Source organism: Theobroma cacao, chromosome 5 (assembly GCF_000208745.1).
Source record: "Theobroma cacao cultivar B97-61/B2 chromosome 5, Criollo_cocoa_genome_V2, whole genome shotgun sequence".
NCBI lineage: Eukaryota > Viridiplantae > Streptophyta > Magnoliopsida > Malvales > Malvaceae > Theobroma > Theobroma cacao.
Window position 1 is genome coordinate 37,311,019 of NC_030854.1, and position 27,937 is coordinate 37,338,955.

Here is a 27,937-nt window from a genome sequence, read left to right on the forward strand (position 1 = left end):
CTCAAACTTAAAAGAGGATCCTGCCTTAATTAAACAAAGAATTAATACCATCAAGTTAACATTCTGATTGTTGTTCTGATTTTGTTCTTCCCACTTGCATCAACCACTTTTTGCCTTTATTTTATTTTAATTATCTTCTTCTGTAGAAGAGGGAGGAAAAATAAAGTAAAAGTGCTAAATCCAACCCTTAATAAAAAATAAAAATTCAGGTCATAATATATTTATACAAAGAAAGAGGGCTTGTCTCTCTTTTTGTTCTCCATCCTCTGCTTCAACCTTTATTCCTTTCCTTTTTTTTGGAAGTATTTACTCAAGAAAATTAAGGACTTGCATTAAAAGAATAAGTCACTAATTCATAGATATAGCTTTATAAAATAAAAAATAAAAAATTTATGTTGTAGGGATTGATGGGTACTTTTAGTTCAAGTTTTTTAATAATTCGAAAAGAAAATTGTTAAATTTTTAAGATGATTATTTAATCTCAAATTAATAAATTATAAATGAAGAGATTTTTACTTTATTTATATACTTATGATATTCTTAATTTTATAGATATGAAATTTTTTTTTATTGTTATATATTTATTACGTGATATGAATCAATGAAAAAAAAATTTATAGACGAATCAATAAATAAAGGTAGTTTTTATTTGGATATCACGTTAAATCAAAGGTGTAACCAATTGATTTTATTTTGAATATCTTGAATATTCAAACTAAACAAAAATAATATATATAATTATAATTTAATATTAAAAATTATTGTAATAGTAAATACTTTAAAACTATTACTCAAATCCATAATGGACAATAATTTTATTATTTAAACTCAATTATAAAATATTTTAATTTACATGATTGAGTTAAATAATGTAAGATACCCAATTATAAAATATGTATTAACATCTTAAATATTTGTCTTGAAATTCACCAAAAAAACAAACTACTAACAATTAATAATACAAGCTTTTTGGGTACATGAATTATACTAGTATCTTTCTCTCTTTTTAAAGCAACCTTGGTGGATTTCCATCTTTTTCTAGATGTTAATAGGGGCACTTCTTTCATCATTTTTTGGCTCCTTGGCAAATGTGGGCCAAGCCAATATCTAAGACAGAAGAAACCTAAAAAAAAAAAAGAAAAAAAAATCTTGGGATTAAAAAAGGGAACAAAATTGACTTAGGGTGTAAACTAATGGCTGCTTTTAACCAGGAACTAAGGACTTAGAAAAGAGGAATTACTTTGGTGAAACTCCAACTTTGACAGCAACCCAACACAATAATTTTTCATCTTCTCTCAAGCAACCATACCACTAAACCTGTCTGCCTTCTCAACCTAAATTTATTATTCAAATTTCATTTCAAACTCGAATATTGAGATACTCATATTTTATATAATCGGATTGAATATTTATAGGTACTCGATTAAAAAATACCCATTATTATCTTTATCAAAGCCCATATTTTTCACCTTAGATTCTTCTCAATTTATCTTCAACACTATAATGGGAAATCCAATGAAATACTCACCAACTTGTCCAAAATACTTGAATAATATTCAAGTTGGTGTATTCATATATACCAACTACTAAGAACCTTATTCTTTTTCTTTTTACCCAACAACTAAGAATTAATCTATAATCCCATAAAAAATTTCCATTTTTTTATATCTAAAAATATAGATAGGAAAAGGATAGATTTTTATTTTGTTTTATCTTTTATTTATTCCTTTTGATGGAATAAACTCTTTGATTCTAATTAGTGGGGGAATGGAAAGGAATTAGAGAGAGGTATTGGGAGGTTTGACTTTGGGTAAAAGGAATGTAAGAATGACACTAGTAGGAACTGAGAGCAAATAGATCTGAACTTTGCTCTCATTTGATTTGTTATTTTCAGATTTTTTTTCTTTTTTTTCCTTAAAGGAAGAGGAAAAAAAATTAAAAATACAAAAAAGAGAAAAGTCCAAGGCACCAAAGAGCAGAACAGAGAGGCCAAAAACCCTTTACCAATACAAACACTTGAAGAAATCTCTCTTCTATCTTCTCTCTCTCTCTCTCTCTCTCTCTCTTCTTCAGATTCAACCAAAGTAAGTATCAATTTCTGCTCTTTCTCTCTCTCTTACAGAACACAAAACAGAACTACACTTCCAAACTCATTAAAAACAATGCCTTTTATTTAACTTCCCCACTTTCTCTATCTAAAAACTCTTTCTTTATCTCTCTTTGTTTCTTTCTTCCTACTTTCAGATCATTTTTGATTTGACTTCCCCAAGTTTCTTCTTAAGACGTCTCAAATTTCAGTCTTTAACTTAGCTCCAAGATCATTTTTTTTTGGGTTTCATTTCTTGCTGAATCTTGGAAGCTCCCGAATCGTAGCAGTCAAAAGGGTAGGGTTTTATGATTTTTTTGCACAGTGAATTTTAGCTTATCTTAGAGTTTAGATTGTTATTTAAGTTGGGTTTTTGGTAATTTAATGTAATAGTCAACTTTTTTTGTTTCAGTGTTTTTTTGTGTGCAGATTTATCAGCTTGATCATGCTTGTTAAAGTTGCTTGATTTGTGGGTAGTTAATCATTTATTGATTAGTTGTTGATTCAGAGCAAGACCCAGATTAGAATATGTTGGGAAATGAGGTTTAGATTTAAGAAATGGGGTGTGTTTTGGGAAGAGAAGTATCTTCAGGGATTGTTTCAGAGTCTAGGGAGAGTAAAAATGCTAACTTTGAATCCAATAAGAAAGCAGAAAATGTTACAGTTTCAAAAACTGATGCTAGTGTTGTAGAGGTTGAAAATGAGGGTACCAGAAAGGAAGAAAAAGCCGATGGGGAAAGAAAACAAAGAGGGGAAAGGAGAAAGTCAAAGCCAAACCCCAGGTTGAGTAACCTACCTAAGCATTTGTGTGGAGAGCAGGTGGCAGCTGGATGGCCTTCATGGCTGTCGGATGCCTGTGGGGAGGCGCTAAATGGGTGGATTCCACGGAGGGCTGACACATTTGAGAAGATTGATAAGGTGGGCATTTTTGTTTATGTTTAGTATTTGTGGTTTCTTTTATTGATCCTTATTTAAAGATGATATCACTATTATTTTTTGTTCTGAAATGACACTGAATTTAATTGGTTGTGCCATTTTAGTTGTGTTCTTTTGTTTTACTATGGCATAAGGATGGTCAATTTTATCTTTAAATAATGGAAGTGATTACCTTTTGTTACATCATCGGGGATGCAGTGTAGTTCTCGGTCTTTTTCTTCATCTATTGATATTTGTGAAGTTGGTATTTTGAATCAGATACTTACCTTTCCTTACTGATGGTAGATTGGCTCTGGAACATATAGCAATGTGTACAAAGCTAAAGATATGGTAACAGGTAAAATTGTTGCCCTAAAGAAGGTTCGGTTCGATAATCTGGAACCTGAAAGTGTGAAATTCATGGCTAGAGAGATTCTCATACTGCGGAGGTTGGACCATCCCAATGTTGTAAAATTGGAAGGTTTAGTTACTTCAAGGATGTCCTGTAGTTTGTATTTGGTATTTCAGTACATGGAGCATGATTTGGCTGGTCTTGCAGCAAGTCCAATAGTAAAGTTTACAGAGCCACAGGTTAGCCCTAACTTTTCTTGTGATTTAATTATAGTAAAATCCATGGTATACATCCTTGGCATGGAAGTGACTCTAGAAGTATGCTTAAATTGTATGTTAACATTGTAGGTTAAATGTTACATGTATCAATTACTTTCTGGTCTCGAGCACTGTCACAACCGTGGAGTGCTTCACCGTGATATTAAGGGGTCCAATCTTCTTATTGATGATGGAGGAGTACTTAAGATTGCTGATTTCGGACTGGCTACGTTCTTTGATCCTAACCGCAAGCATCCCATGACTAGTCGGGTGGTTACTCTTTGGTATCGAGCCCCTGAGCTTCTTCTTGGGGCTACCGATTATGGTGTTGGTGTGGACCTTTGGAGTGCAGGATGCATTTTAGCTGAGCTCTTGGCTGGGAAGCCTATTATGCCTGGTAGAACGGAGGTAGATTTTTGCTTCATTCGTTGTTTATTCAGTTTAAGATGCTTTGAATTATTGTCCATATGGCTGTGCAACGCAATATTTTTAGGTGGAAGATATTTTGGCATCACTGCTCATTTAGGAAGTTATTTTCTTTCTACTAGTTGATTTAAGTTAATTTCTTGAAAAATTGCTATGTTCTATGTTTAATGTATAAAGATTGGAGGATGACATGTTGCAACTAATAAATGATAGTATCATAACTTGAAAAGCTATGATCTTCTCTTGTTGCTGCTCATTGCATATTGAACATGAATAGGTGAAGTTCTAGGTAGTTGTACAACCACTTCATTGCCACTAACTATTTCTCTTTTTTTTTTTGATCAATTAGGTAGAGCAACTACATAAAATATACAAGTTATGTGGTTCACCATCAGATGAATACTGGAAAAAATCAAAGTTGCCTAATGCAACCTTATTTAAACCTCGAGAGCCTTATAAAAGATGCATAAAAGAGACATTTAAAGATTTCCCACCATCATCGCTGCCCCTCATTGACACTCTACTGGCAATTGATCCAGCAGAACGTCTGACTGCCACTGCTGCATTAAGAAGTGAAGTGAGTTCTTCGATTTCCGTGAACACCTCCTCAAGTTCCTGCTGTTCTTGGCATCTTTTGACTTTATTTCTAAAGTTGGTTTATTGTCAAGGTACCCTTTCGAAAAGTGTCTTTTTCACCCTTTTACTCTTCTTGTGCAGTTCTTCACAACAGAACCTTGTGCTTGTGAACCTTCTAGCCTTCCAAAATACCCGCCCAGTAAAGAGATGGATGCAAAACGACGGGATGATGAAGCTCGGAGGTCAATTCTTCTACTTTTGCTCTTTATTGTCTTCAGTCACTTGCTGTTTTACAAACTTTTGTAGCTGATTAAGCTTGGAAAATTCTTTCAATTTGATGGATTTTCTTGACCGAAGGGTGGTATATTCATGTGTATGCAATATGCATAAGAACATTACAGACCCTTAAGCACATGCTCTGTTGGAAACCCCACATCCTACACACGTGTTCATAGAGATAAAGATAGGGAGAAGGATGTAAACTAATGTGGTTTGCATGCACCAATACACAGATTCAGGTCGTTCTGGATCTTATTTGCTTATTCGGGAATGTGTTAAATAATTCGTCTCTATATGTAGATGATAAAGCTTGTTATGACCCCGAGGAATTTTGAATTTTGCTGGCCAGTTAGATACTCTAGTGTGAAAATGTGCAATGGATTTGAATTTTATTCAATGTCAATTTTAGGAGTGTGCAAAGTTGGCTTTGGTCTGTTTCGGTTCGGTTATTCCGAAAACTGATCAAAAATTTCAGCCATTTTAACTAACCGAACCGCCCCCCCCCCCCAAATCGGTTTCGGTCGGTTTTTAAGGTGGTCGGTTCGGTCGGTTTCGGGGCGGTTTTTATAGACTGTGGGCTTAGTTTGATTCGGGCTTGGGCTGTGAAGATTCCATGGAATTGACTTGGGCTGTGAAGGTTGACGTGGGCTGGAAAAGATCCATAGAGTTAACTTGGGCTGTGAAGAATCCATGGGCTAATAATGATTAAGGATCCATAAGCAGCAAATGATTAACAATTCATGGGCAGCAGATGACATTAATTCCGTTGGGCTAATTCTTGAGAGAGTTTTATGCTTAACAATTCATGGCCAGCAAACAGCCAAACACAATGACACATTGACAAAATAACTAACAAAAAAATAAAAACTATGGTTTCCCTTGCAGTGGCAGTAATCTTGACTGAGAAGCACCAGTTGAAGAATGGAAGAGAGCCAACTTTGTTAGTGGCTGCTGGTTTAGGGTTTAGTGAGAGCGAGAGTTGGAGCGGCGGAAAGTAGGGGAAGGAGAAATTAGGGGGGGTCGGGGGAAACCGGAAAGGGAATAATAGCAGCAGAAGTTGCTATTCTTTCTTTACCCTTTTGGGTGGCGGGGAGGGGGGGTGTTTAATGAGGGGTATTATGGTATTTCCCCCCCTCTTGAGAAAAAAAAAAACATGACCGACGATTATTTGGTCGGTTCGGGGGGGAAGGAGTCCCCCCTGAGGGCCGTGGGCTGATCGGATCGACCGACGGTTGCTATTGCAACCGTCGGTTACATTAACCGACAGTTTCGGTCGGTTGCCCGGTTGCAACCGACCGCCGCCCACCCTTAGTCAATTTGCTTAACTCTAGCATACAGTTGATTGTGGGAACTGTCATGGCTTCAAAGTGTAGTCATCATTCTATTGTAGACATTGGTTCCATTTGAGTTTAACTACACTGTTAATGGTGTGTTAATTAGTATTCTTTGAAAAATTTCAATTAAGCTATTTTGTTATGATTGTTGCAGCTCAGACTTATCTCAACTTCTGTCATGCTCCTGAACACACACATGCATGGACAAATGCACATCGAGTCATGTATCTCTCATGTATATATTTCAACTATAATAAAACCTTTCTGGTATAATTGTGCAGACTCAGAGCTGCTAGTAAAACCCAAGGTGATGGTGCAAGGAAGACTCGGACACGCGATCGTGCAAGGGCAATTCCTGCTCCGGAAGCAAATGCTGAGCTTCAGTCTAATCTTGATGTATGTGTGATAATTCACTTTTGTCGAAGGCCACTATCTTGTTTGCATATTTGCTTCAAAAAGTATATTTTCTCTAGACATGTTTTTTTCTTGTCTTTTATTGTTAGCTTTTGTTCCCTGCATCCCCTAACTAAATGAGCAAGGACTTTCAAAGCAGAATGTGTTTGTTGCAAGTTGTTCTATTGGTACATATAGGAACCTAAATATGCAGTGAATGCGCAATTATTCATATTGAGATCTGGCATTGAAAGATAGTATATTATCTCTCTGTTCTTCCTATTACCATATGCTCCTTGTCAGTTAGGCTTAAATTTCAGTCTACCAACTGAATATTATTTGATAAAGTAGCTTTGCTAGTCTGTTTACTGTTTGTAGCATCTGATTTAGAGTATTTACAGATACAAAGGCATATTAGTATGATGTCTACTCCACCAGATGCTAGGTTCAGCTGTGACTGACGTTGAGCACCTGTTTAAAGTTTTCTTATATTTTAAACTAATTTGGGTTACCTTGTGAAGCAGAGAAGGCGCCTAATAACTCATGCAAATGCAAAGAGCAAAAGTGAAAAGTTCCCCCCACCACACCAAGATGGAGCACTTGGCTTTCCTTTAGGAGCATCGCATCACATTGATCCTGCATTTGTTCCTCCTGATGTCCCCTTCAGTACTACATCATTCACTTATTCGAAAGAACCAATACACACTTGGTCAGGTCCATTGGTTGACTCTGCGAGCATGGGTGCTCCAAGGCGAAAGAAGAATGTTGCTGGTGATTTACACGAACCATCTAAACCTCCAACAGGATCCCAAAAAGACAAAAGTGGTGACACCCGGGTTAAAGGAAAGAGAAGCATACTTTAAACTCTCAGTTCATACATACGAACGAGATTTATGAAAGCAGTCGATTGCATTTGATGACGGCGTCACAGAGTCTTACTGCTATTCGATGCAAGTATATTTAATAGGTTCTTGTTTGTTTTTCTCATACAAGCATGTATTGTTTTGTTAAAAATGTATCCAAGGGTTGAAATCAATTTTTCTGTATTTTTTTTCCTTCTACCTTTTTATTCTTTTTACCCCCAAAGCAGCTCTCTAATTTGTTGGGACCCTGAGGATAAGTTTCCACTGTTATGTATATTTCTATTTCTCAGTTCTTAAAACTTCTTGTGTTCCAAACTGTACACTGTTTAGACTAATGGAGACTGGAGAACTTAAGAAAAAAAAAATCTAATAAATGCTTACAAATCCCCTTCTTCTTCCCTTGATATTTATGTTTATAAAATAAGAGGTCACTTGTTCCTTTCTACTCATTCCAGGCAATTCTTTAGTTACAAACAGTGTCTATTTCGTACAGGATAATGGCGTTTGTTTCCTCCTATGACTTAAAACCTTTTCCCACCACAAGTGGTTGTCTTGTTCAAAGTGAGTTCAAACCAGTAGACAATGCTGTTACATTCATTTGTTCCAGTAAAGATAGTCAGGCATTCCTTTCTTGTTTTATCCAATGATATCCACAACTTCTGATGTCATGGTGAATGAAATTGCATCAGGATTCAGATACAATTGCCAGTACTTTTTCCCAACCTCAACCACTTTGGTGGCAGTGGACACTGGGCTGCCTGCTATTTTTTGGGGTTTGGTTAGATTTGAGCAAAAAAGAAAAAGTAATTAAAAATTCAAATGCTTTCTCCCTAAAAGAATCCAAAAAGAAAAAGTGTCAGCCCATTTTCTTTAATTTTCTTTTTCCCAATTTCTTCTGGGCCGCCCAAGACCCATTAAATATTAACTCAGTTTTTGCCAATGAGCCTTAGGAGTATGAAAAGGGTAAAGAAGAACTTCTTTGGTAAGTTGTCTGAAAAACCCAATTTCCAAGTAAAGAAAAGAAGGGATAAATAAATAAAAAGAAATTATTTAGTACTGTTTTCTTTTTTATTTAATATAAATTAATTATGCTAGTACTTGAACCATCAGTCAGGAGATGATCATTTGAAAGCTGTTAAACCGCCCCTGACTTTGATAAACCCCTTTTAAAAAGTTTTACCTTTCAATCTCTCTTCTTTCTCTTTGAATTTCTTTTGCCCATTTTGTTTGAAATCTTCAAACAGACAAAGGCAGAGACTTCAATAGAACCCAGAAGAATCTCGTTAGAAAAGAAAAACCCAGAACGGTTATACTTTCGGAGAAAACAGAGGAAGGCAAAAATGGAAGAAGGCAACAGTAACGACAGCAAAGTAAACAATGTGGCTAGAGCCATTGTTGCAGCCCTTGATTGGAACTCTACTCCTGATGCTCGCAAAGCTGCCGTGTCTTACCTTGAATCCGTACTCTCTCTTGCTCTCTCTCTCTCTCTCTCTCTCTTTGTCACCTTTGGTTGTAATTACTTATATAAAATTTGTTATTTGATGAAAGTTTTGAACTTTGATTGAGTAGATTGATTTTGAATTTGTTTAAAGCTGGAAAATTTGTGAACTTTTTTTTTTGGAATTTGATTAGTGATTAAATTCAGTTTAAAGGTTTGAGTTAAAGGGTCATTCTAATTTGCTTTGATGGACCTAATAAGTAATAACTATCTCTTGGGAAATTGATGTGCTTTGCATTTTGACAAGAATGGTCTGTTCCTTGTGTTTCTCCTACTTTGCTTTCCTCAAATGGGTTTTTTGATTTTAGGTTCAGTCACTTCCTTTCAAAAGGGCATTGATTAACTTATTTTCTGTACACAGGTTTTAAAATCTGCCTTTTGCAGTTTCTACAGACATTTCTCTTCTATTCTATGGTTTTCAGCTACTTAGGAGTGGTAAATTTTGTATGTTATATGAAGATTGGGTTGAGTTTTGGGCTATCAGTGATTGGGTTGTGTTTTTTGTCTATAATTTTGTGCTATTGAATTTCAAGAGTGAGCCTTAATTTGACATGTGATTGAGCTTTAACTCCTTAAGGATGATTTAACTGTTTAAAAATGGTTCCCTTTTTTAACATTTCATGGTTTATTAGTCATATGGGAATATAGGACTTCAGCAAGCCAGGATGATAATGAGGTATCATGCTGGAAATTTTTAACCATGATTCAAAAGGCAATGAGTTTTGTCAAGGTTGATGTTTTCTTGTTTCTTTAAGATAGAGTTTAATTGGTTTGATTTTGTTTCCTGATTAGTAAAAGTGAGCATTAAAAATAATAAGGAGAGAAAACCTATTAAGACTGCTGTGAAAAGAGCTTATGAAATGAAGCATAGGAAAGCTGTCTGCATCCCCTGCAAAGTAGCGTTAATGTTAGTCTACAAATGACTGCAGGATCATAATCTAGGGTGGTATTTCACTTTTAAATCATGACAAAAGCTTTTTCTTTTTTTTTCGCTCAGCCATGGAAAAAGATACTTACATGTGTTACTTCTTATTTCTTTAGTGACTTACCTCTCTTAAATATTTGCAGATCAAAGCAGGAGATATACGAATTTTGGCAAACACATCATTCCTTTTAGTCAAAAAAAATTGGTCTTCAGAAATTCGGTTACATGCATTTAAAATGCTACAGGTTCAAACTCATTCACTATTCTTTCCTTTCTGTTCATGCCACATCTCCAATTTGATGAAACTGATCCTGTTTGAGATTTAATCTTAGAGATGAAGGAAATAATTGTGTCAAATCTAAAAGATTCATTTGTTTGTTACCATTATGTAATGGCTTAGTAAATTATGCTGATAAATCTGTGCCTTGTCTCTATGCAGCACTTAGTTCGGTTGCGGTGGGAGGAATTTGGTCCTTTAGAACGTAAGAACTTTGCGAATGTTGCTGTTGAGTTAATGTCTGAAATTGCAGATCCTTGTGAGGAATGGGCTTTGAAAAGTCAAACAGCCGCCCTTGTCGCTGAGGTTTTAACCACATTACCCTGGATTTTATCTTATTTGTCTATGATTATCACTTTTCAGTGATATTTCTTTCTTTTTTTTTATTTTTTTATTTTGCTTTCTTACAGATGGTTAGAAGAGAAGGACTAAATCTATGGCAAGAGCTGCTTCCCTCTCTAGTTTCCCTATCTAGCAAGGGTCCTGTACAAGTAAAGCTCTTTGTAACCTACATGTAGTCATGATCTTTTTCTATTCTTGAATCATGCATTGGATGATTCTGATGATTTTGTCCCTTTTAGGCTGAGTTGGTCTCAATGATGCTAAGATGGCTTCCTGAAGATATTACTGTGCACAACGAAGATTTGGAAGGTTTTTATCTGCCTTGAGTGTGATTTTGTTTTTGTGCCAAAACTGAATAATTTCAGATTTGTAGACATCCAAGATCTCAAGATGCTGCTTTTGTTGAAACTTTAGAAGTAGAATGCATAGTTCTTTTTGCTTCCTTCTTTTCCCATTAGTTTTAATTTTGAGGGAGTAATATATGTGATGTTTTAAGATTCCTTTGTATTTGTACTGCTGTTTGCTTCTCCCACTCTGATATTAATTTTATCAATCAGGTGATCGACGTAGATTACTGTTACGTGGGCTTACTCAATCTTTGCCAGAAATTTTGCCACTACTATACACAGTATGCCTCTGTTTTTTCCTTAAACATAAGTTGCTTCTCTTAGCAGTACTTTATGATCCTTAATTCTTGGTACAGTTATTGGAAAGGCATTTTGGAGCTGTATTAAGTGAGGTGAGTAGGCAACAACTTGACATTGCAAAACAGCATGCAGCTGCTGTAACAGCTACTCTAAATGCTGTCAATGCCTATGCCGAATGGGCTCCTTTGCCTGATCTTGCTAAATACGGCATCATTCATGGGTATGACATTCTTCTTTTCACTTCTCAAGAGATGAGATTTGAAATCATTGATGTGAATCCCTTTTTAACTCTCTCTTCTCCCAATTCTGACAGGTGTGGTTTCCTACTGTCGTCTCCTGATTTTCGTCTTCATGCTTGTGAGTTTTTCAAACTTGTCTCTCCAAGGTATGCTTTATGGTTTACATGATTAAGTTACAAAGTTTCTCTCCTGGAAGAGTACTGCATGACGTTGCAAACTCTCAATTGTGACATGCAGAAAGAGACCTGCTGATGATGCTGCTTCTGAATTTGATTCTGCAATGAATAGCATCTTTCAGATCTTGATGAATGTATCCAGAGAATTTTTAGTCAGATCTAGCTCTACAGGTGGGGCTATAGATGAAAGTGACTGTGAATTTGCAGAATATGTATGTGAAAGCATGGTGTCTTTGGGTTCCTCAAACTTGCAATGTATTGTCGGAGATAGCACTACACTCTCTCTTTATTTACTACAGGTAATGACTGTCAGAAGATTATGGCAAGGGTTTGTAAAATTCCTACTTGGTGATCTTTAATTCAACTGAAGTTGTATGTTTACAAACAGGTTTCTAAAGATGGATATATTTTAGTTTATATGCAAAGATTGTGAAGCATTTTCTTTTGTGAATTCTTTTGGCTACTTTTGTTTAATGGAAATAAAATGAGTAATAAAAAATTTCTGATTATGACCTAATTTTATCTTTCCAGATGCTGGGGTTCTTTCAACATTTTAAGCTGGCTCTTCATTATCAATCCCTGCAATTTTGGTTGGTATGTTGAAGTTTTTAAAATTGTTGTAATAGCAAAACATGAATAACAAATAGCTAACTTACAAAATTTCATGTTGGTTTGTTTTCTAGGCACTAATGAGGGATTTGATGTCAAAGCCAAAGCTTCATTCAGCTGGAGATGGTTCAGCTGTTACCAATGTGGATTCTACTTCAGCGCAGGTTGATAATGAAAAGAGAAAGATTTTAAGTTTTCTGAATGATGATATTTGTAGTGCAATTCTGGATATATCTTTCCAACGCATGCTTAAAAAAGAAAAGCTTATGACTGGAACAGCCCTCTCTCTGGGGGTTTTGGAGTTGTGGAGTGACGATTTTGAGGGCAAGGGTGATTTTGGCCAGTACCGTTCTAGGCTGGTAACTCTATCACCTCAGATGCATTTTTTTCTAGATCTTTGATTTAGCTTCTTTTGATTTGGAAATTTAAGCATCAATGTACAATTTTTTTTTCCATTGCAGCTTGACTTAATCAAGTTTATTGCTTCAAACAAGCCCCTTGTGGCTGGTGCTAAAATTTCTGAAAGAATTATTATGATCATTAAGAACCTCTTGAATTCACCAATGCCTGCTCAGGTTTGGTTGCAAACCCTTTTCATCTCATTCCTCTCTATGATACCTTGTCTGTAGGTTGTCAGGCCTAGAAACTTCATTGTTATTATCTTTTCCAACTTTCAGGTCTTAGTTGTGATGGAAAGCATGCAAGTGGCTCTGGAAAATGTTGTTAGCTCTATATTTGATGGATCAAATGAGTTTGCCGGTGGTGGTTCAGAAGTTCACCTGGCTTTGTGTAGAATATTTGAAGGTTTACTAACAATTCTTTCATTATTTATTAGACGCTCTAGGTTTATGATACCATGCCTGCTGAAAAACTCTGTTTACTGTGAATTGAAGGTTTACTTCGGGAACTTCTTTCTTTAAATTGGACTGAGCCTGCCCTTGTGGAAGTACTTGGACGCTATCTAGATGCAATGGGTCCCTTCCTCAAGTATTTCCCAGATGCAGTTGGCAGTGTCATCAATAAGCTTTTTGAGCTCCTAAATTCACTTCCTTTCGTTGTTAAGGTTCTCTTCCTATTTGTTTCTTTGTTTTGCCCTATTACTTGCAATGAGGATCAAGAATTATGCCTTTTTTACCCAAAAATTTGTTTGGCAGGATCCTTCAACAAGCAGTGCACGACATGCAAGGTTGCAGATTTGTACATCATTTATTCGAATGGCCAAAGCTGCTGACAAAAGTATTCTGCCTCACATGAAGGTAGTTAATTGAAGCTTTGAAATTGCTGAAATGATGACTTAGATAATTTCAATTTGAGGAGTAGATATGGACTGCCTTCTATTGAAGCAGAATAATGTTCATGCTTAAATGAAAATGAAACTACTTACTTACCATGTGTCTAACTGCACTTTATGGTATTTCTCCTGGTACTATAATTAGGTCAATAGCTAATTTAAGAGTCCGCCATGTCATGTGAGCAGGGGAGTCATTTCAATTATGAAATAATTCGTAACCTTGTCTACTCTTTCCTTTTTTAGTTTTCATGTAAAAGGAAATTTATTGGAATAAACAGGAACTTTTACAACTGAAAGATCCAGGTGCAAAGGCGTTCGATTGCCTTTTCAGTCTCAGGAAAACTCCATGTGACCAGTTTGCTGTGTGTGAATATAAACGAGATTCTAGCTGCTGACTCTGGTTTCATACCAAAAGTGTTAAGGCAGAATGTACATCGAATCCCTGCCTATCATGTGGGTTGAGGTGCTCATAGTTGGGGAAGGGGTAATAGTGCAGTGTTACTAAACCTGTTAAACACCACCTCCCATTCCCACAATCCACAAGACAAAGAAGGAGAAATGAATGCCTTAAAAACTAAACTTTACAATCTTTTTATTTTTCAAGGATCTCCTGAATATTTCTTCATATGCCAAAAGCAAGCTTCAATTTTGTTTGCTGTAGGAAGGCTTTGTGAAATTCTAAATGTTCACTGTTTGTCTAGCTGTTAAATTTGAGTAGAAAAAGTCCACATAATCTCTTTAAGTAAGTATCAATTATGTGTGCTTCATAAGGAAATTTATTAGAATCCCTCACAAAGGCTTACATAATTAAAGTTTATAGCTATCATATGCATGACTGTTTCTAAGAATCAAGGCAACTTGAGTTTTAGCAGAATATTGTATTTATTTCATGATGTTTATGCAGGGTATTGCTGATACAATGGCATATTTACGAAGAGAAGGTTGTTTGCTTCGTGGTGAACATAATCTTCTAGGTGAAGCGTTTCTTGTCATGGCTTCTGCTGCTGGGTAATTACTTGCTTAAAGTGTTTCAATTGCCATGTAAAGCCAGATTTGTTTTGCTTATTATGACAAATTCCTTGAAATGGAGCAGGATTCAACAACAGCAAGAAGTTTTGGCATGGTTACTTGAACCCTTGAGCCAACAGTGGATACCAATAGAGTGGCAAAACAATTACCTGTCTGAACCGCTTGGTCTAGTTCGTTTATGCTCCGATACAGCATTTATGTGGTCACTTTTCCACACTGTGACATTTTTTGAGAAAGCACTTAAGAGGAGTGGAATGAGGAAAGGCAATTTGAACTTACAAAACAGCTCAACAGCAAGTTCTACCCCACATCCAATAGCTGCTCATCTGTCTTGGATGCTGCCTCCTCTCTTAACAGTATGCTATTATGTTTAAGAACTGACCTGGATTTTTTTAGATTTTCCTTAATAGTATTACTTCTTTAAGTGAGGACCATGTGGTTTTGAGCAAATCTTATCTAGGAGATAACACAGAAACATGCTGTTACAACTTTGTTGTTCATCTGCAGCTGCTTCGTGCTATACATTCCCTTTGGTCACCATCCATATTCCAAACATTACCTGGAGAAATTAAAGCAGCAATGAGCATGAGTGATGTGGAGCGGTCCAGTCTTCTTGGCGGTGGGAACCCCAAATTGTCAAAGGGTGCATTAACTTTCATAGATGGATCTCAGTTTGATGTGAATAAGGAAGGATATACAGAACCAAATGAAGCTGACATACGAAATTGGTTAAAGGGTATCAGAGACAGTGGGTAAGTATGGCATCTTGTACATTTCTAACTTAGGAAAGTAATTTTTCCAGTATTCTTGTATTTGTGCTCTCTCTGATGTTTCTTTTCTCTTAAAGAGTGAAAATTACTGTTTATTGCAATTAAACGAAATAGGATTTGAGAGAAAAACTGCACCATTAATGCTGACAACAAAATGGATGGAACATAAACTAAAGGATCCCTAAATGATATTTTGATCATGCCCAAAAAATAAAGCTCCATTTTTGTTAGATGTATATTTGGTATAGAAGTGTTTAGCTGTGTTATTCATGAGCTGTCTAGAGTTTAACACAGAAGCAAATATCATTTGGAAAAATAAAAAAGGAAAATTGTTTTCTAGATGCTAAATAGCTTAGTTGGTAAATTAAACAAAGGACTATGGGTCATATTTCTCCTTCACCACGGATTGGGGAGGCTCTCTCCATTTTGTAGCCCAGCTACTTGACTGAAAAATGAACTAATATTTTCAAATGGCATACTTCACTCATCATCTGGCTCATTCAAGTGGTTTCTAATTTGGTGCTTATATGCTTTTGCATCTTCCACAATCATAGGTACAATGTATTGGGCCTATCTACTACCATTGGAGATCCATTTTTTCAATTCATGGACATTGATTCTGTTGCTTTAGCTCTAATTGAGAATATACAATCAATGGAGTTCAGACATACAAGGCAGCTTGTTCATTCTATTTTAATTCCTCTGGTTAAGTCCTGTCCTCCAGATATGTGGGAGGTCTGGCTGGAAAAGCTACTGCACCCGTTATTTGTCCACTGTCAGCGAGCTCTTAGTTGTTCATGGTCCAGTCTTTTGCATGAAGGCCGGGCGAAGGTTCCCGATAATCATGGTATTCTCACTGGGTCAGACTTGAAAGTGGAAGTAATGGAGGAAAAATTGCTTCGAGATTTAACTCGTGAGATATGTTTGCTCCTCTCTACTATGGCATCACCTGGATTAAATGCTACCCTTCCTAATTTAGAACATTCTGGGCATTTTGGCCGTGTGGACATGTCTTCTCTGAAAGATTTGGATGCATTTGCATCAAGCTCTATGGTTGGGTATGCCTGCTGCATTTGTTTCTTTTAGTATTGACCTGTAGCGGTACTTTTACATCTATGATATTTATTTTGTTTTGTAAATTCTTGTTTTCTCAACATTCACATTTGTTTACAGTTTCCTTTTGAAGCACAAAAGCCTGGCAATTCCAGTATTGCAGATTTCATTAGAAGCATTCACTTGGACAGACAGTGAAGCTGTGACCAAAGTTTGTTCCTTTTCTGCTGCTGTGGTTCTTCTAGCTATATTTACAAACAATGTGGAAATCCAGGAATTTGTTTCTAGAGATCTATTTTCTGCAGTCATCCGAGGTTTGGCCCTTGAGTCAAATGCTGTTATCAGTGCTGATCTGGTTAATCTCTGTCGCGAAATATTCATATATCTCTGTGACAGAGATACGGCTCCCAGGCAGGTTAGTTTTGGCTCTAATCTTCATAAATTTTAAGTGGCTGCACTCTGATCATACATGTTCCTTCTAATGCTAATTGAAGGTTGTCTTTATTGGATTGCTACAGATTTTACTCTCCCTTCCTTCTATTAGCCCCAACGATTTACATGCCTTTGAAGAAGCCTTGGCAAAGACCGCTAGTCCTAAAGAACAAAAGCAGCATATGAGGAGCTTGCTTTTATTAGCTAGTGGGAACAACTTAAAAGCTCTTGCTGCTCAGAAAAGTGTAAACATTATAACAAATGTTACAAGTAAGCACTCCAATTTCATCTAATTGTATTTCTCTTTCCCCTTGAATCCAAGTAAGTGTTGGTTTGAGGCTTTTTTTTCCCTTTTTAGTATTCTTTTACCTTGGATGACAAGGAACCCTTTGTGGTTGTAAATCTTGGATATGTTATATTGTTTTCTTGTTAAGTTCTATGGACATGTGCTTACTAGTTTGCTATGCTAATCCTTTCAGCGAGGCCTCGCGGTTCAGTCAATGTGCCTGAAAATAGAATCGATGAGGGGGACACCAATCACACCATAGGCTTGGCAGCAATTTTGTGATGGATTTTCAGATTTGGTGTTTGTACAGAAAGTTTAACCAGGAAAAAATAAACAGAGGAGAAAAGAACAAGAAAAAGAAAAATCTCACAGTAATACACCAAGGTAGATGGAAGCTTCTTTATTTGCTATTTAAACAGAGTTGTGCAATCAATTCATCCACCTGTTGTGGTGATCTCAAATAGAATTCCATGGCACTACTCTTCTGGTTTTGTTACCATGTATATTGTCCTAATGTTTCTTTCATCTCTTTGGCTGATTCAAATCATACTAATATTTTTTTGGTGGTGGCAATCTTTGCAAATCTGGTATTCTTTGTTTTAAGTTAGCCTGTTTTAAGCCTATGAATGCAGCCAATCATAGCAGTTTCTTTCTTGGCCATATGCTGGAAAGTAGACAGACCATCACATGATAGAAACTTTCAGTTGCCTCATTAGTGATTTTGGCACTCTGAAAGCACTTGCCATTTTTCTTAATCAGAAGTTAGGGGAAAAAACAAAGAAAAAACCTGTAATAATTGGGATGGAAGAACCCAACTACCCTAAATCTGGGTTCCTCATTTTACTAAAATTAAAGAAAAACTAGATCAAATTAGGTGGTCTTGGACCAAAAGGCCAAGAACAGAAATTGCCCCTACAGCCTCAGCAGGCCCTTTAGTTGTCTATTTTTTCTTGTATGAAAGTACCCAAGGTTCACCGTTTTAGATATCTGGATGGATATGGTATCACAATTGTGTAATCAGGTAGGATTTTACTTACCAAACATGAGTGAAAAAATCAAGGCAACAGGATAAAGGATGTGGAAACTCTTTTGCCACGGGAAACGTGTCAATGGGGGAATTTTATAGCTTTAAACACTTCTTGGACATTCAAACAGGTTTGGGAATGGTAGGTGTGGGAAGAACAGCAGTTGGAGAAAGGTTAGGAATGGGGGCACATGGATCCTTCTAGTCTAAGTAAATAACTGCCTATAAAAACCTAGCCCTCCCAAAGCCCTGGTAACACAATCCACTCCAAGTACATTTTCTATCTCTAACATTGTGTTGTAAGAGAGGTTGGAAGGGTCTGAGTATTTTTGTGTTCTAGGGAGAAAATGGGGCCAGGAGGACCAGGAGGACCGGGAGGGCCGCCGGGATGGGGTGGTCCTCCTCCCGGACCGGGTTTTTTCGGAGGTTTTTGTGACATTATCGGTGCTTGGTAAGTTAGTTAGGAGTTTGCATTTGAACTCAGAATGAAGTATGTTCTTAGCTGTTGTTTTCTTGTTAAAGACATTAGAAAGTATGTGGCTAAATAGTTGGGACATGAGCCATGCTCAAAGAGCAGTGTTGGAATCTTCTTTTCTTCCCAATAAAAAAAGAAGATAATATTGAAGACTAAGAATGATAGGGTTGTGTTTGTTTTGCAGTGTGAACTTCCTATGCTGCTGCTGGTTGCTTCAAGACTGTTTTGGTGGTCCCATGGGTCCACCAGGGCCTCCTGGATTTGGACCTCCTCCACCATAAGCAGCCTGCTTCCTGCAATACAAAAAACATGGAGACTTTCTGTCTTTGTATTACACTGCACATCTACCTAACTATTTATATCATGTAATAATTTATTTCATTTTTAGTAGAATTAATGTTGTTGAAATATGAATAAACCTAGAGTTCTTAAACCCTTGAAAGCTACTTTTATTTCTTCCTCGCAGGAAGAAATTTATTCAAAATAGCTTAATAGTTATGACAGTTTAATTTTTATTGCGCATATGGAAAAATCAAAAATTAAATAATTATAACTTATGATATACGAGATTATTTTTCATAAATTTCTACCACTGTTGATATAAAAAACCCACAAAATTAAAAAATCGATATTCTAATATATCCATATGTTAGTGGTCCTTTGTGACTTTCAAATTCCTCTCTGAATATTCTTGACATAGTGCATCACAAACAGAAATGAAAATCACATATATCCTTTTCTAGCAAATGGGGGAAACATATATATAAGCATCAAACAGATAAACACACCCAATGCTTTCAAGTTCTCTTTCTTCCCCATCTTGTTGATTTGTTAACTTACATCGGATTGAAACCTTTTGGAGCACATCTCTTTAACCTGAAAGGAATGGATGGAGGGGAAGATTAGAAGGGGTAAAAAAAAACAAGGAAAAGAAAAGAAAAGATGCAGTTGGACCAGGAAGCCTAGTACCCTGGACCTAGTATTATCAGGTTAACAACTTGGCTTGCTAACAAATGAAAATGGCCGGGAATATATGCATGAAATGGACAACTTGAGTCTTGCAGAAAGCGTGCAAGGGAATTAGTGAAAATAAAGTAAAGCATTATGTTGGTACCTTTCATGAAACTATTTTAGGAATGTGAACTTCGGTATGGATGGTTTTGGGGATGGGTGACTTTATGGAAGAGAAGACCCTCTTTGTCCTAGGTACAAATTTTTACAAAAGTGAACCACTATCATGAGCTATAACATGGGGATTTCATATCAGGCTACTTGATTATGTCTATGTGAATAAATCTTGGATGCTTGGAATGCACTTAACCTAAATATTTGATGAGCTTTGCTAACCTTGTGTGAGACACAGGTACATGTGATGTTGTGAACTTGGTGATTTTGCTTTTGCAACTCTGAGTAGTGATGTATGTTAATGGATCAGCCTTTTATGATTTGGATCTTCAATTGTATGATTAATATTAGAGGAAGAGAGTGATCATGTAAAGAAATTCTGAAGAAAACAGTGTCACATTACTCCATGTGGGTGAAGGATCATGCATACATTATTAGAATACACAAACAATTACTCCTATTTCAGTTATCTTCTGATGCATGAAAGAACTTATAAACTTCTGGTTCACTGAACTTTAGTATGACTTCATTATTCCTTTTGCTTTTCGTTTCTTTCTCATCTTCCCCTCCTTTCTTTTTCCCTGAACCTTGAACACTGTACAAAAGAAGAGATGTCTCGAGGATATGGAGATGGCGGCGCTATAATCTCAATCTCATGCCTACCTCAAAGTTTTTTTATGTTCACCCCTTGGAGTTGGAATCATATTCTTCTGTTATGATGTATCAGATGCAATGAAATTAATATCAGTGCTTTCTAAGCATTATAGTAGGAGATAGGATGGTGCTTTCCAAGTGAAATGGGATAGTCTTATCACAAGCTACACTCCCTAGAAAAGCATATTTCACAGTGAAAGAACAAGATATTGTCAAAACTTGAACATTTTTAACTGTGTATAGGAGAATGGTGGCTAGACCATGATTGAGCCAGGTGATCAGTTGTGCCCGTCAGCCATTCAAAGCTAAGAGAATAACGTGAAGGCGATACTCAAGCTAGATATATATCTGGTAAAAACATAAGCAATCTCTAAACTGGGCAATATTCTTGTAAAGTGGCAAAACTTATGAGGACATGTATAACACTAATCATGGATGTCGAAAAGCATCCAACTAAAATAACCAAAAGGGAAAAAGATGGGGGGGGAGGGAACCCATTTTTTGTGGCTTTGGGTGGAGGGGAATACCCAAAATTCTTGACTTGAGAATATGACTTATTGGCTTTAGTTTGAGTTAAGATTCTTACATTCCCATTCCAATGGAATCTTTAAAAAAGCTTTTGCCTTGCTCCTCCCCCTTCTAACTTTTTTCCACAAGGAATAGCATTCCGTGGTCATTTCTCACTTTCTATATCAGCCAATGCTGTCACGTGTGGTCAACAAATGATTGACCAGTAAGAATCCTACACGTGTCTTGCTTATGATTGAAACTAGTCCTTAATGTGATTCTCTGCTGCTGGTGGGTGTTTCTCTTTTAAGAGCTTCTTCTCAAGTCTTTGAAAAGTAAAATTATATATTAACACAGAATCTGTAAAAGGAAATGTAAGTACAAGGAAGAACAAATATCCATGGTTCCCCTCCCTTTAAAGTGAAGAATAACAACTTTGGAGAGATGAGAAGGTAGTAACAGTTTGTGTATACCAGTAGGAAAAAGTTAACTATTCTTTTGTACTGCTCAAGCACAGAAACAGCTGGTTAGATATATGGACAAAAAGACTTTGAACATTGAACTGCATTTTGACAAAATCAGGGGGAAAGTTAAGCACTTTTTTGTGTACTAAAGTTGGAATGATCATTATTGGGGTCCTTAAGGGACATGAAATGAAGTACTAGCACCTTGTTATCCTACAAATGGTTTAGGTACATGCACTTTTGGACATTAAGTAACTACTTTACTTGTCTGTCTAAACAAAAATACTATGTCTGTCAACATGACAATATGATAAGTGGGAAATGCAGAACTTGAACAAGACTAAAGGGTATCTCATTTCAATCTTGGTGCAGCCTAGAAACATGGTTGAGATCTGATTGGTAATGTATCACATCTTTAGTTAGTCTTAAAACTAGAAAGAATTATCAGATCTTATAAGCATCCTGTTTTAGATGCTCTCACATGTTTTATTCATGGCAGGTTAGTTGTCATTAGTCATGGAATGAAAAAAAAAGGAAATGATTATATGGAAATGCACCCATCAAATTTATCTTACTCTTTGCTTCAGTGAATTTTCTTAAATATGATCATTGTCCATCAGACTGAAGCTAATCTGATATTGTAAGTAGCAGGGTACCAAATAAAGCCTCTTCTGCAAATATATTCCTATCCACATGCCAGAAAACTATTTTGGGATTCTTCTTTTAATACTTTGTCTAAAGGTATTGATAGATTCTCCCAAACTGCATAAAATATCCTGACATATCAGAATCAAATGATTTTCCAAAAAGGCCAGTTGGAACTAATGTGTAGACATTGTACAAAGGAATTGGAATTTTACTTATAATTGCTTGGGAAATGGACTCCTATAATCTCTACATAGATTGCTTATGTTTGTTTGTTGTTAGAAATTTCTTAAGCACTCATTTTAATGGGGTATCTGCATATCAGATATATCCTCATTCGTCAACAAGTTTTATTTCCCCTATATCTTGTTGGTCAATATGATTTCGCAGATTTGGTCTCGATAACTTAATATACGAATTTATTCTGCATTAGCTGTTGATCATGTAGATATTATTCTTTTTCTTTAATTTTAAATAGATATAGCATAATTCCTGGTTATCGCCAAAGACCAGATCATTCACCGTAATGCTATAGCATAGGCATAATGAACTTGCAGTTGACACATTGCATAGCTTGCCAAATGCAACTCAAGATAAACGAATCAAAGTTTTCTTTTATATATGTATATTAGTCCATGGTGATGGTTGACTAATATGTAGGTAGCATACATAGAACTTGTGCCAGAGGCCAAGCCAAAGGATAAAGACTTCATATCCTTAAGCGTGTATGTTTAAGGATGTAACTGCTTAAGCATGTATGTTTCTGCTTTCGTTTATGCAGAGAGGATGACAGAGAAACACATAGCTGATGGTGATGTGAAACTTCTTGCATCATGCATGATTACATAATGGATAATTCCATTTCTTCTACGTGCTGGTTCATGCAGGGAAAAGAAAGGGGGGGAATAATCTGCATGAGTTTATGGATTTGTACATTCATTCAGCTGACAACTCTGTATATATATGGAGAGGGATGTTTAAGAAACTTTTTCTAATAGTTTAATTAAGATAAGAAAGGTAATCAAATAGAGAAAGAAGAGGCGTATAGATTCATTACAAGAGAATCAAGAAAGCACACAAAAGCACAAAGTCAAGGGGCAAGTTGTCGTCTCCAGGGCCAGGGACTGTCATGTATTTCAACAAATGCAAGTATGGAAACAAGTACAATCCTTTGGTTTTTTTCTCTTCTTCTTTCCATAGGGTCCCAGGGTGCTTAGGATTCGCCGTTAAGGGGCCGGCTGTCTTATGCCAATTGAAGAATGCAAAAGATTTGGGTCCCCTCTTCCTCCTAAAGTATACTGCAAAGGCCTGAATAAGTACCAAACTTACTGAAGGAGACAAAATGGAATGTATTCCTTATTCCATTCCTTGCCTTCAAACAATCTCCAAGGAAGAGCATCTTTCACCCCTCCATTTTATTTTAGCTTTTTCTTGTATGTATCTAATTCCAAAGCTTCTAGGTGCCCCCAGTCAAAAGAATCTTCCTCTACATTCTCTTAAATATAACCAGTTAAAACTTTCTTTTGTGTCTCCATCTGCTCCCTTTAATACAGATAACATTGAACTAAACTTGTTTATATTCTCATTTAGTTTCACTGTGAACATTGACAACCCAAAAAAACGACTTCAACAACAAGGTGAGGAACAAAGGTATAAGAGTTCTGAGAATCTTCCTTGAAGTTGAGAGCATGGAGGGTGAGCTAGCTTTGAAGGTCTCGAGACAACATAGATAGTGGATTCCCCTCATCCAAGTCAGAAAATTCCTCCCCCTCTTAAAATCCGGGAATAAGATTCTTGCCTTTGCCAGTAGGGACGAATACGAATGCTCCCAGCAAAAAAAATAAAAAAAGGATAAAAATTTGGTGGATCAATTCCAGTACCTAATGCAAGTCCTGAGGTGTGTCAGAAATTCAAATGGCTTGCACTGTCTTAGAATGGAAAGCAGACTTCGAAGGGTATGTGGCCCACAGTTAACAAAGTAGGAAGAGGGACAATATTTCTTTTCGAGTCACTGTGAATATTGGATCGGGTCAGGTGTTCCATCAGCTCTGTCCCAGATTCTATGCTTCTCCAAACTCCACCCCATCAGCCTCCCTATAATGCTTTATAAAGCCATGCTTGGGTTTACCTTTGGCTTGTGAGAAGTGGCCACTGGAGAGAGGTGATAAGCAAGAGCACCCTGGTGTAAAATTTCGTCAAGCAAAGGATCAGGTTGAGGAATTTTATCATAGAATATAGCATAATCAAGTTCCAGAATTAAGGGGCTAGCAGATAGAGATCAAAGAGAGGAAGGAACAAGCGCATCAGGTAAAAACAAAGCTGATCCTAAGCATGATAATCTAGTTGTAGGTGCTTCAACAACAGGCTATAAACTTACATTTCAGTTCGTTTTGGAGACAGAAAATGTATCATCATCATCACCAACATCAAGGGAAGAACATCCATCCATCTTCAAGGATGCCTATTCCTCCTGAGAGGCATTTGTTCCTGCAAGGTGGAAATGGCCCTGGAGATTCTGGTCTCGTCCTCTCAACAGATGCCAAGCCAAGACTGAAGTGGACGCCTGACCTTCATGAACGCTTCATAGAAGCTGTCAATCAGCTTGGAGGAGCAGACAGTGAGTGCACAAAATTTGAAGATCAATTACCTTAATCCATGCATAAACTGGCCTATTAGGCTAATACAAATATTTGTACTTTCTCTGTGCAGAGGCTACTCCAAAAACAGTCATGAAGCTAATGGGGATTCCTGGCCTTACCTTATACCATCTCAAGAGTCACCTTCAGGTAAATTATCGACATCATCTGGAGAATGTCTTCATATTCGTAAGAGGCTATCTTGAATGTTAAATCTAGCAGAGTACCAACTGCAATGAGACAATATCAAGGATGGCACTCCTGTCTACCATTCCATGAAGAAAGCTAGGTGGATAGATGGTTTACTGTTAAACCTTGTTTACCATGCTAGCTAGTATAATATGCCTTAATGATCGCACCAAGTATGTTGGATTAAAACCAATCTTTAGCAGTGTTTAAGAGGGGGTTAAAGAATGTGGAGGGTCATTCCTTGTCGTCTTTCCCAGTCATTAGATCAAATAGAAAAACAATCCTGTTAGTTTTTGTGTTGCAAGTGCTAATTAAATCTCTCATTTTGGCTGCAGAAATACAGGCTCAGTAAAAATCTCCATGGACAAGCTAATAATGGCAGTAACAAAATAGGTAAGAGGACAGTGTTCCCTTGTTGCTCCTTCAAATCATATTTTCCCTGTTGAGAGCAATCCTGAATATTAAAGTTTAACTCAATGGGTATAGGTGCGGTTGCAATGGCAGGAGACAGAATGTCTGAAGCAAATGGGACTCATGTGAACAACTTAAGTATTGGACCTCAGGCAAACAAGTAAGAAGATTAAATAACCTTTCATAGATTTGCATTCAGTCATCTATTTGTTCGTATGCTAACTTTGATTTTCATAAATCCAGTGGCTTACAAATAGGAGAAGCACTGCAAATGCAAATTGAAGTGCAGAGAAGGCTGCATGAGCAGCTTGAGGTACATATACAACATTAGAACTTTGAAATGATTTCAGTGTTGGTTATTTTTCTTTTGGCTGGTGGCTTGAAGTTAATAAAGGTAGTTAGCAGCATTCTGATAAGTTCTCAACTGAACCAGGTACAGCGACATTTGCAGCTTCGTATCGAGGCTCAAGGGAAATACTTACAGGCAGTGCTGGAAAAAGCCCAAGAAACTCTCGGAAGACAAAATTTGGGTTCCGTGGGGCTTGAAGCAGCCAAAGTTCAGCTTTCTGAACTGGTGTCTAAAGTGTCCAACCAATGCCTGAACTCTGCGTTTTCAGATTTGAAAGACTTGCAGGGCTTGTGCCCCCAGCAAACACAAGCAACACCACCCACTGATTGCTCAATGGATAGTTGCTTGACCTCCTGCGAAGGGTCTCAGAAGGAGCAAGAAATACACAACAATGGGATGTGTTTAAGACCTTATAATACTAGCGGTGCACTCTTGGAGCAAAGAGAGATAGCAGAAGACCCATTGCTACCTCAAACTGAGCTGAAGTCATTTGAAGACATAAAAGAGAACAAGATGTTTCTCTCCTCATTGGGCAAGGATGCAGAAAGAAGAATGTTTTTCGCTGATAGAAGCTCCAGCGATTTATCCATGAGTGTAGGATTACAAGGAGAGAAAGGGAATGGCGGCAACAGCAGCAGTTTCTCGGAGGCAAAATTCAAAGGAAGGAATGAAGATGACAGTTTCCTAGACCGAGGAAACAAAAGGGCAGATGAAGTTAACAGACTACCATACTTTGCAACAAAGCTGGACTTGAATGTCCATGAAGAAAACGATGCAGCTTCAAGCTGCAAACAGTTTGACCTGAATGGTCTCAGCTGGAACTGAAAAGGGATCGTTCATGACTAGAGGAAAGTGAAAGAGACAGAGTTCAGTACATCGGCAATCCAATGTTAACCATCGGAAGAGGAGACTCGGTGCAAAAAACATGCTGCTCTCTCTCTGATTCAGGTCACCTTCCCCCAAACCAAAAATCAATTCAAATCTTAACTGAATAAGTTGTAGCAACAAAGCTAGATATTGCTTTTTGGCAACTACTTAATTATAACATTAGGTATCCACATCTGAATGTAGTTTATTTCTTTTTTACTGTATGCCATGTAGCAGACAAAAACCTGATGGAGTTCCAGGAAAAATGGCTTGATCTGATTAATGATTACAGCACTTCTCTTTTGTATCAGGATAATTAACTCCAATTTAACATACTAATCCATGTTGTTCCTACTTGTTCTTGGTTCCATTTGTTGCCTGTGAAATCGGTGATAAACTCAAGAACAAACCCTTTTGAGCCCTGGAAAAAGCTGTGATTTTGTTGTTGGTCGTGGTTGAATGCATGGAAAATTTCCGAAGTAAATGAATTGTCTTAACTATATATAGGTTCTTCATAATCATAGTACTTTTGTCTGGTTTTTTCCATGTTCATGAAAACATATTTCCATGTAGTAAACCGTGTACACGTAATTACATGAAGCAATGCCATGCAAAATACACAGTGAAATAATTATTCACATATGGGAAAAAAGTTACAATTACCCAATCAAAAAATAATTATTCACATACGTGAACCGAACATGTAATAAGAATTTGTTTTTCTTTTTTATTTTCTGAATTCTATTATTAAAACTTATCTTAGAATTTACTTAATTAATAGTATTAAAAATTGAAATTAAAGTCAAATGAGATGTTAATTATATGGCAAAGAAAAGGAATATAAAGAGAAGCAATGGATTGAAAAAGGAAGAAAAAACTCATTTGATTTATTTCTTTTTTATTGGTAAAAAGAAATAAAATTAAATCAAAATGAAAAGAAATCTGTTGGACTGAAGGTGTGACCCAGTCTAGCCCACGTTCTTTTTCTTTCTAGCCCAGCCCAATTTTTACAAATTAGCAATATTAGTAATTTTCCTTGGCTTAAATAGCAAAAATGCCTTTGAATTATGGTAACCAGGGGTAAATTCGTGCATTGTACACAGCTTGTCCAGTTTATACTTTCCCGATGCGATCCACCCATCACACACGTTACAACTCTCCTCCTCTAGGGTTCATGTGACAAAATTTGAGAGTTTTTTTATTTATATTCAAATAAGTACTCAATTTAAATAAAATTAATTATCATTAAATTTAATATCAATTGATAATTTTTGTTTATGCAACGTATGATATAAGTAATTGACGTGATCGATATAATTGGTCACGTTAATTACCATGTGGTTATATTACGTTAATTTGCCAAGTCATATATCACATGGGTATATCTGATTATAGTTAATTTTTTGTTAAAAATAGAGTTTGTTTGTGTATAAATTAAATTAAAAATTGGTTACAATAAAATCTGAGGTACTTAATTGAAAAACAATCATAGGACAGGGGCTTTTTCACTATTTAAGCGTTTTCTATTCATTTCTT

General features: G+C 36.5%; 3 protein-coding genes and 1 long non-coding RNA gene across 7 annotated transcripts; all 4 read left to right on the forward strand.

Annotated features, from left to right (window-relative positions):
- LOC18600277 (probable serine/threonine-protein kinase At1g54610) lies at positions 1,948 to 7,885 on the forward strand. 3 transcript variants are annotated; one of them, XM_018121386.1, is made up of 9 exons: positions 1,948 to 2,084; positions 2,245 to 2,384; positions 2,499 to 3,004; positions 3,308 to 3,592; positions 3,701 to 4,018; positions 4,386 to 4,613; positions 4,754 to 4,854; positions 6,507 to 6,621; positions 7,140 to 7,481. In XM_018121386.1, exons 3-9 carry the CDS (start codon positions 2,645 to 2,647, stop codon positions 7,479 to 7,481), a joined length of 1,749 nt encoding a protein of 582 aa, XP_017976875.1. In that variant the 5' UTR covers positions 1,948 to 2,084; positions 2,245 to 2,384; positions 2,499 to 2,644. The 3 variants fall into 3 exon arrangements, with proteins under 3 accessions (XP_017976875.1, XP_017976876.1, XP_017976877.1); XM_018121387.1 differs by having other exon boundaries at positions 1,949 to 2,384; positions 7,140 to 7,885; XM_018121388.1 differs by having other exon boundaries at positions 1,951 to 2,384; positions 7,143 to 7,882.
- Positions 8,585 to 17,623, forward strand: LOC18600278 (protein HASTY 1). Its single transcript, XM_018121385.1, has 22 exons — positions 8,585 to 8,941; positions 10,048 to 10,149; positions 10,344 to 10,487; positions 10,592 to 10,672; positions 10,763 to 10,832; positions 11,081 to 11,151; positions 11,227 to 11,390; positions 11,484 to 11,555; positions 11,647 to 11,884; positions 12,117 to 12,179; positions 12,269 to 12,553; positions 12,656 to 12,769; positions 12,872 to 12,998; positions 13,088 to 13,257; positions 13,349 to 13,450; positions 14,390 to 14,493; positions 14,579 to 14,870; positions 15,022 to 15,266; positions 15,839 to 16,342; positions 16,458 to 16,752; positions 16,856 to 17,039; positions 17,249 to 17,623. Exons 1-22 carry the CDS (start codon positions 8,822 to 8,824, stop codon positions 17,335 to 17,337), a joined length of 3,636 nt encoding a protein of 1,211 aa, XP_017976874.1. The 5' UTR covers positions 8,585 to 8,821; the 3' UTR covers positions 17,338 to 17,623.
- Positions 18,312 to 18,990, forward strand: LOC108662066. The gene is made up of 2 exons (XR_001927848.1): positions 18,312 to 18,530; positions 18,739 to 18,990. It is a non-coding gene; the product is annotated as an uncharacterized LOC108662066 (long non-coding RNA).
- On the forward strand, positions 24,073 to 26,755 carry LOC18600280 (myb-related protein 2). Of its 2 annotated transcripts, none has more exons than XM_007030635.2 (7): positions 24,073 to 24,256; positions 24,334 to 24,566; positions 24,659 to 24,735; positions 25,110 to 25,167; positions 25,261 to 25,345; positions 25,429 to 25,498; positions 25,619 to 26,755. In XM_007030635.2, the coding sequence occupies exons 2-7, from the start codon at positions 24,353 to 24,355 to the stop codon at positions 26,357 to 26,359; spliced, it is 1,245 nt and encodes a 414-aa protein (XP_007030697.1). In that variant the 5' UTR covers positions 24,073 to 24,256; positions 24,334 to 24,352; the 3' UTR covers positions 26,360 to 26,755. The 2 variants fall into 2 exon arrangements, with proteins under 2 accessions (XP_007030697.1, XP_007030698.1); XM_007030636.2 differs by having other exon boundaries at positions 24,350 to 24,566.

Coding starts and splice junctions, on each gene's coding strand:
- LOC18600278 (XM_018121385.1), top strand. CDS start 8,822: ATGGAAGAAGGCAACAGTAACGACAGCAAAGTAAACAATGTGGCTAGA. Junction 10,488..10,591: donor CAGCCGCCCTTGTCGCTGAG/GTTTTAACCACA, acceptor GCTTTCTTACAG/ATGGTTAGAAGAGAAGGACT. Junction 16,753..16,855: donor GAGATACGGCTCCCAGGCAG/GTTAGTTTTGGC, acceptor GGATTGCTACAG/ATTTTACTCTCCCTTCCTTC.
- LOC18600277 (XM_018121386.1), top strand. CDS start 2,645: ATGGGGTGTGTTTTGGGAAGAGAAGTATCTTCAGGGATTGTTTCAGAG. Junction 4,855..6,506: donor CGGGATGATGAAGCTCGGAG/GTCAATTCTTCT, acceptor ATAATTGTGCAG/ACTCAGAGCTGCTAGTAAAA. Junction 6,622..7,139: donor AGCTTCAGTCTAATCTTGAT/GTATGTGTGATA, acceptor TACCTTGTGAAG/CAGAGAAGGCGCCTAATAAC.
- LOC18600280 (XM_007030635.2), top strand. CDS start 24,353: ATGTATCATCATCATCACCAACATCAAGGGAAGAACATCCATCCATCT. Junction 24,567..24,658: donor TCAGCTTGGAGGAGCAGACA/GTGAGTGCACAA, acceptor TTCTCTGTGCAG/AGGCTACTCCAAAAACAGTC. Junction 25,346..25,428: donor ATTGGACCTCAGGCAAACAA/GTAAGAAGATTA, acceptor TCATAAATCCAG/TGGCTTACAAATAGGAGAAG.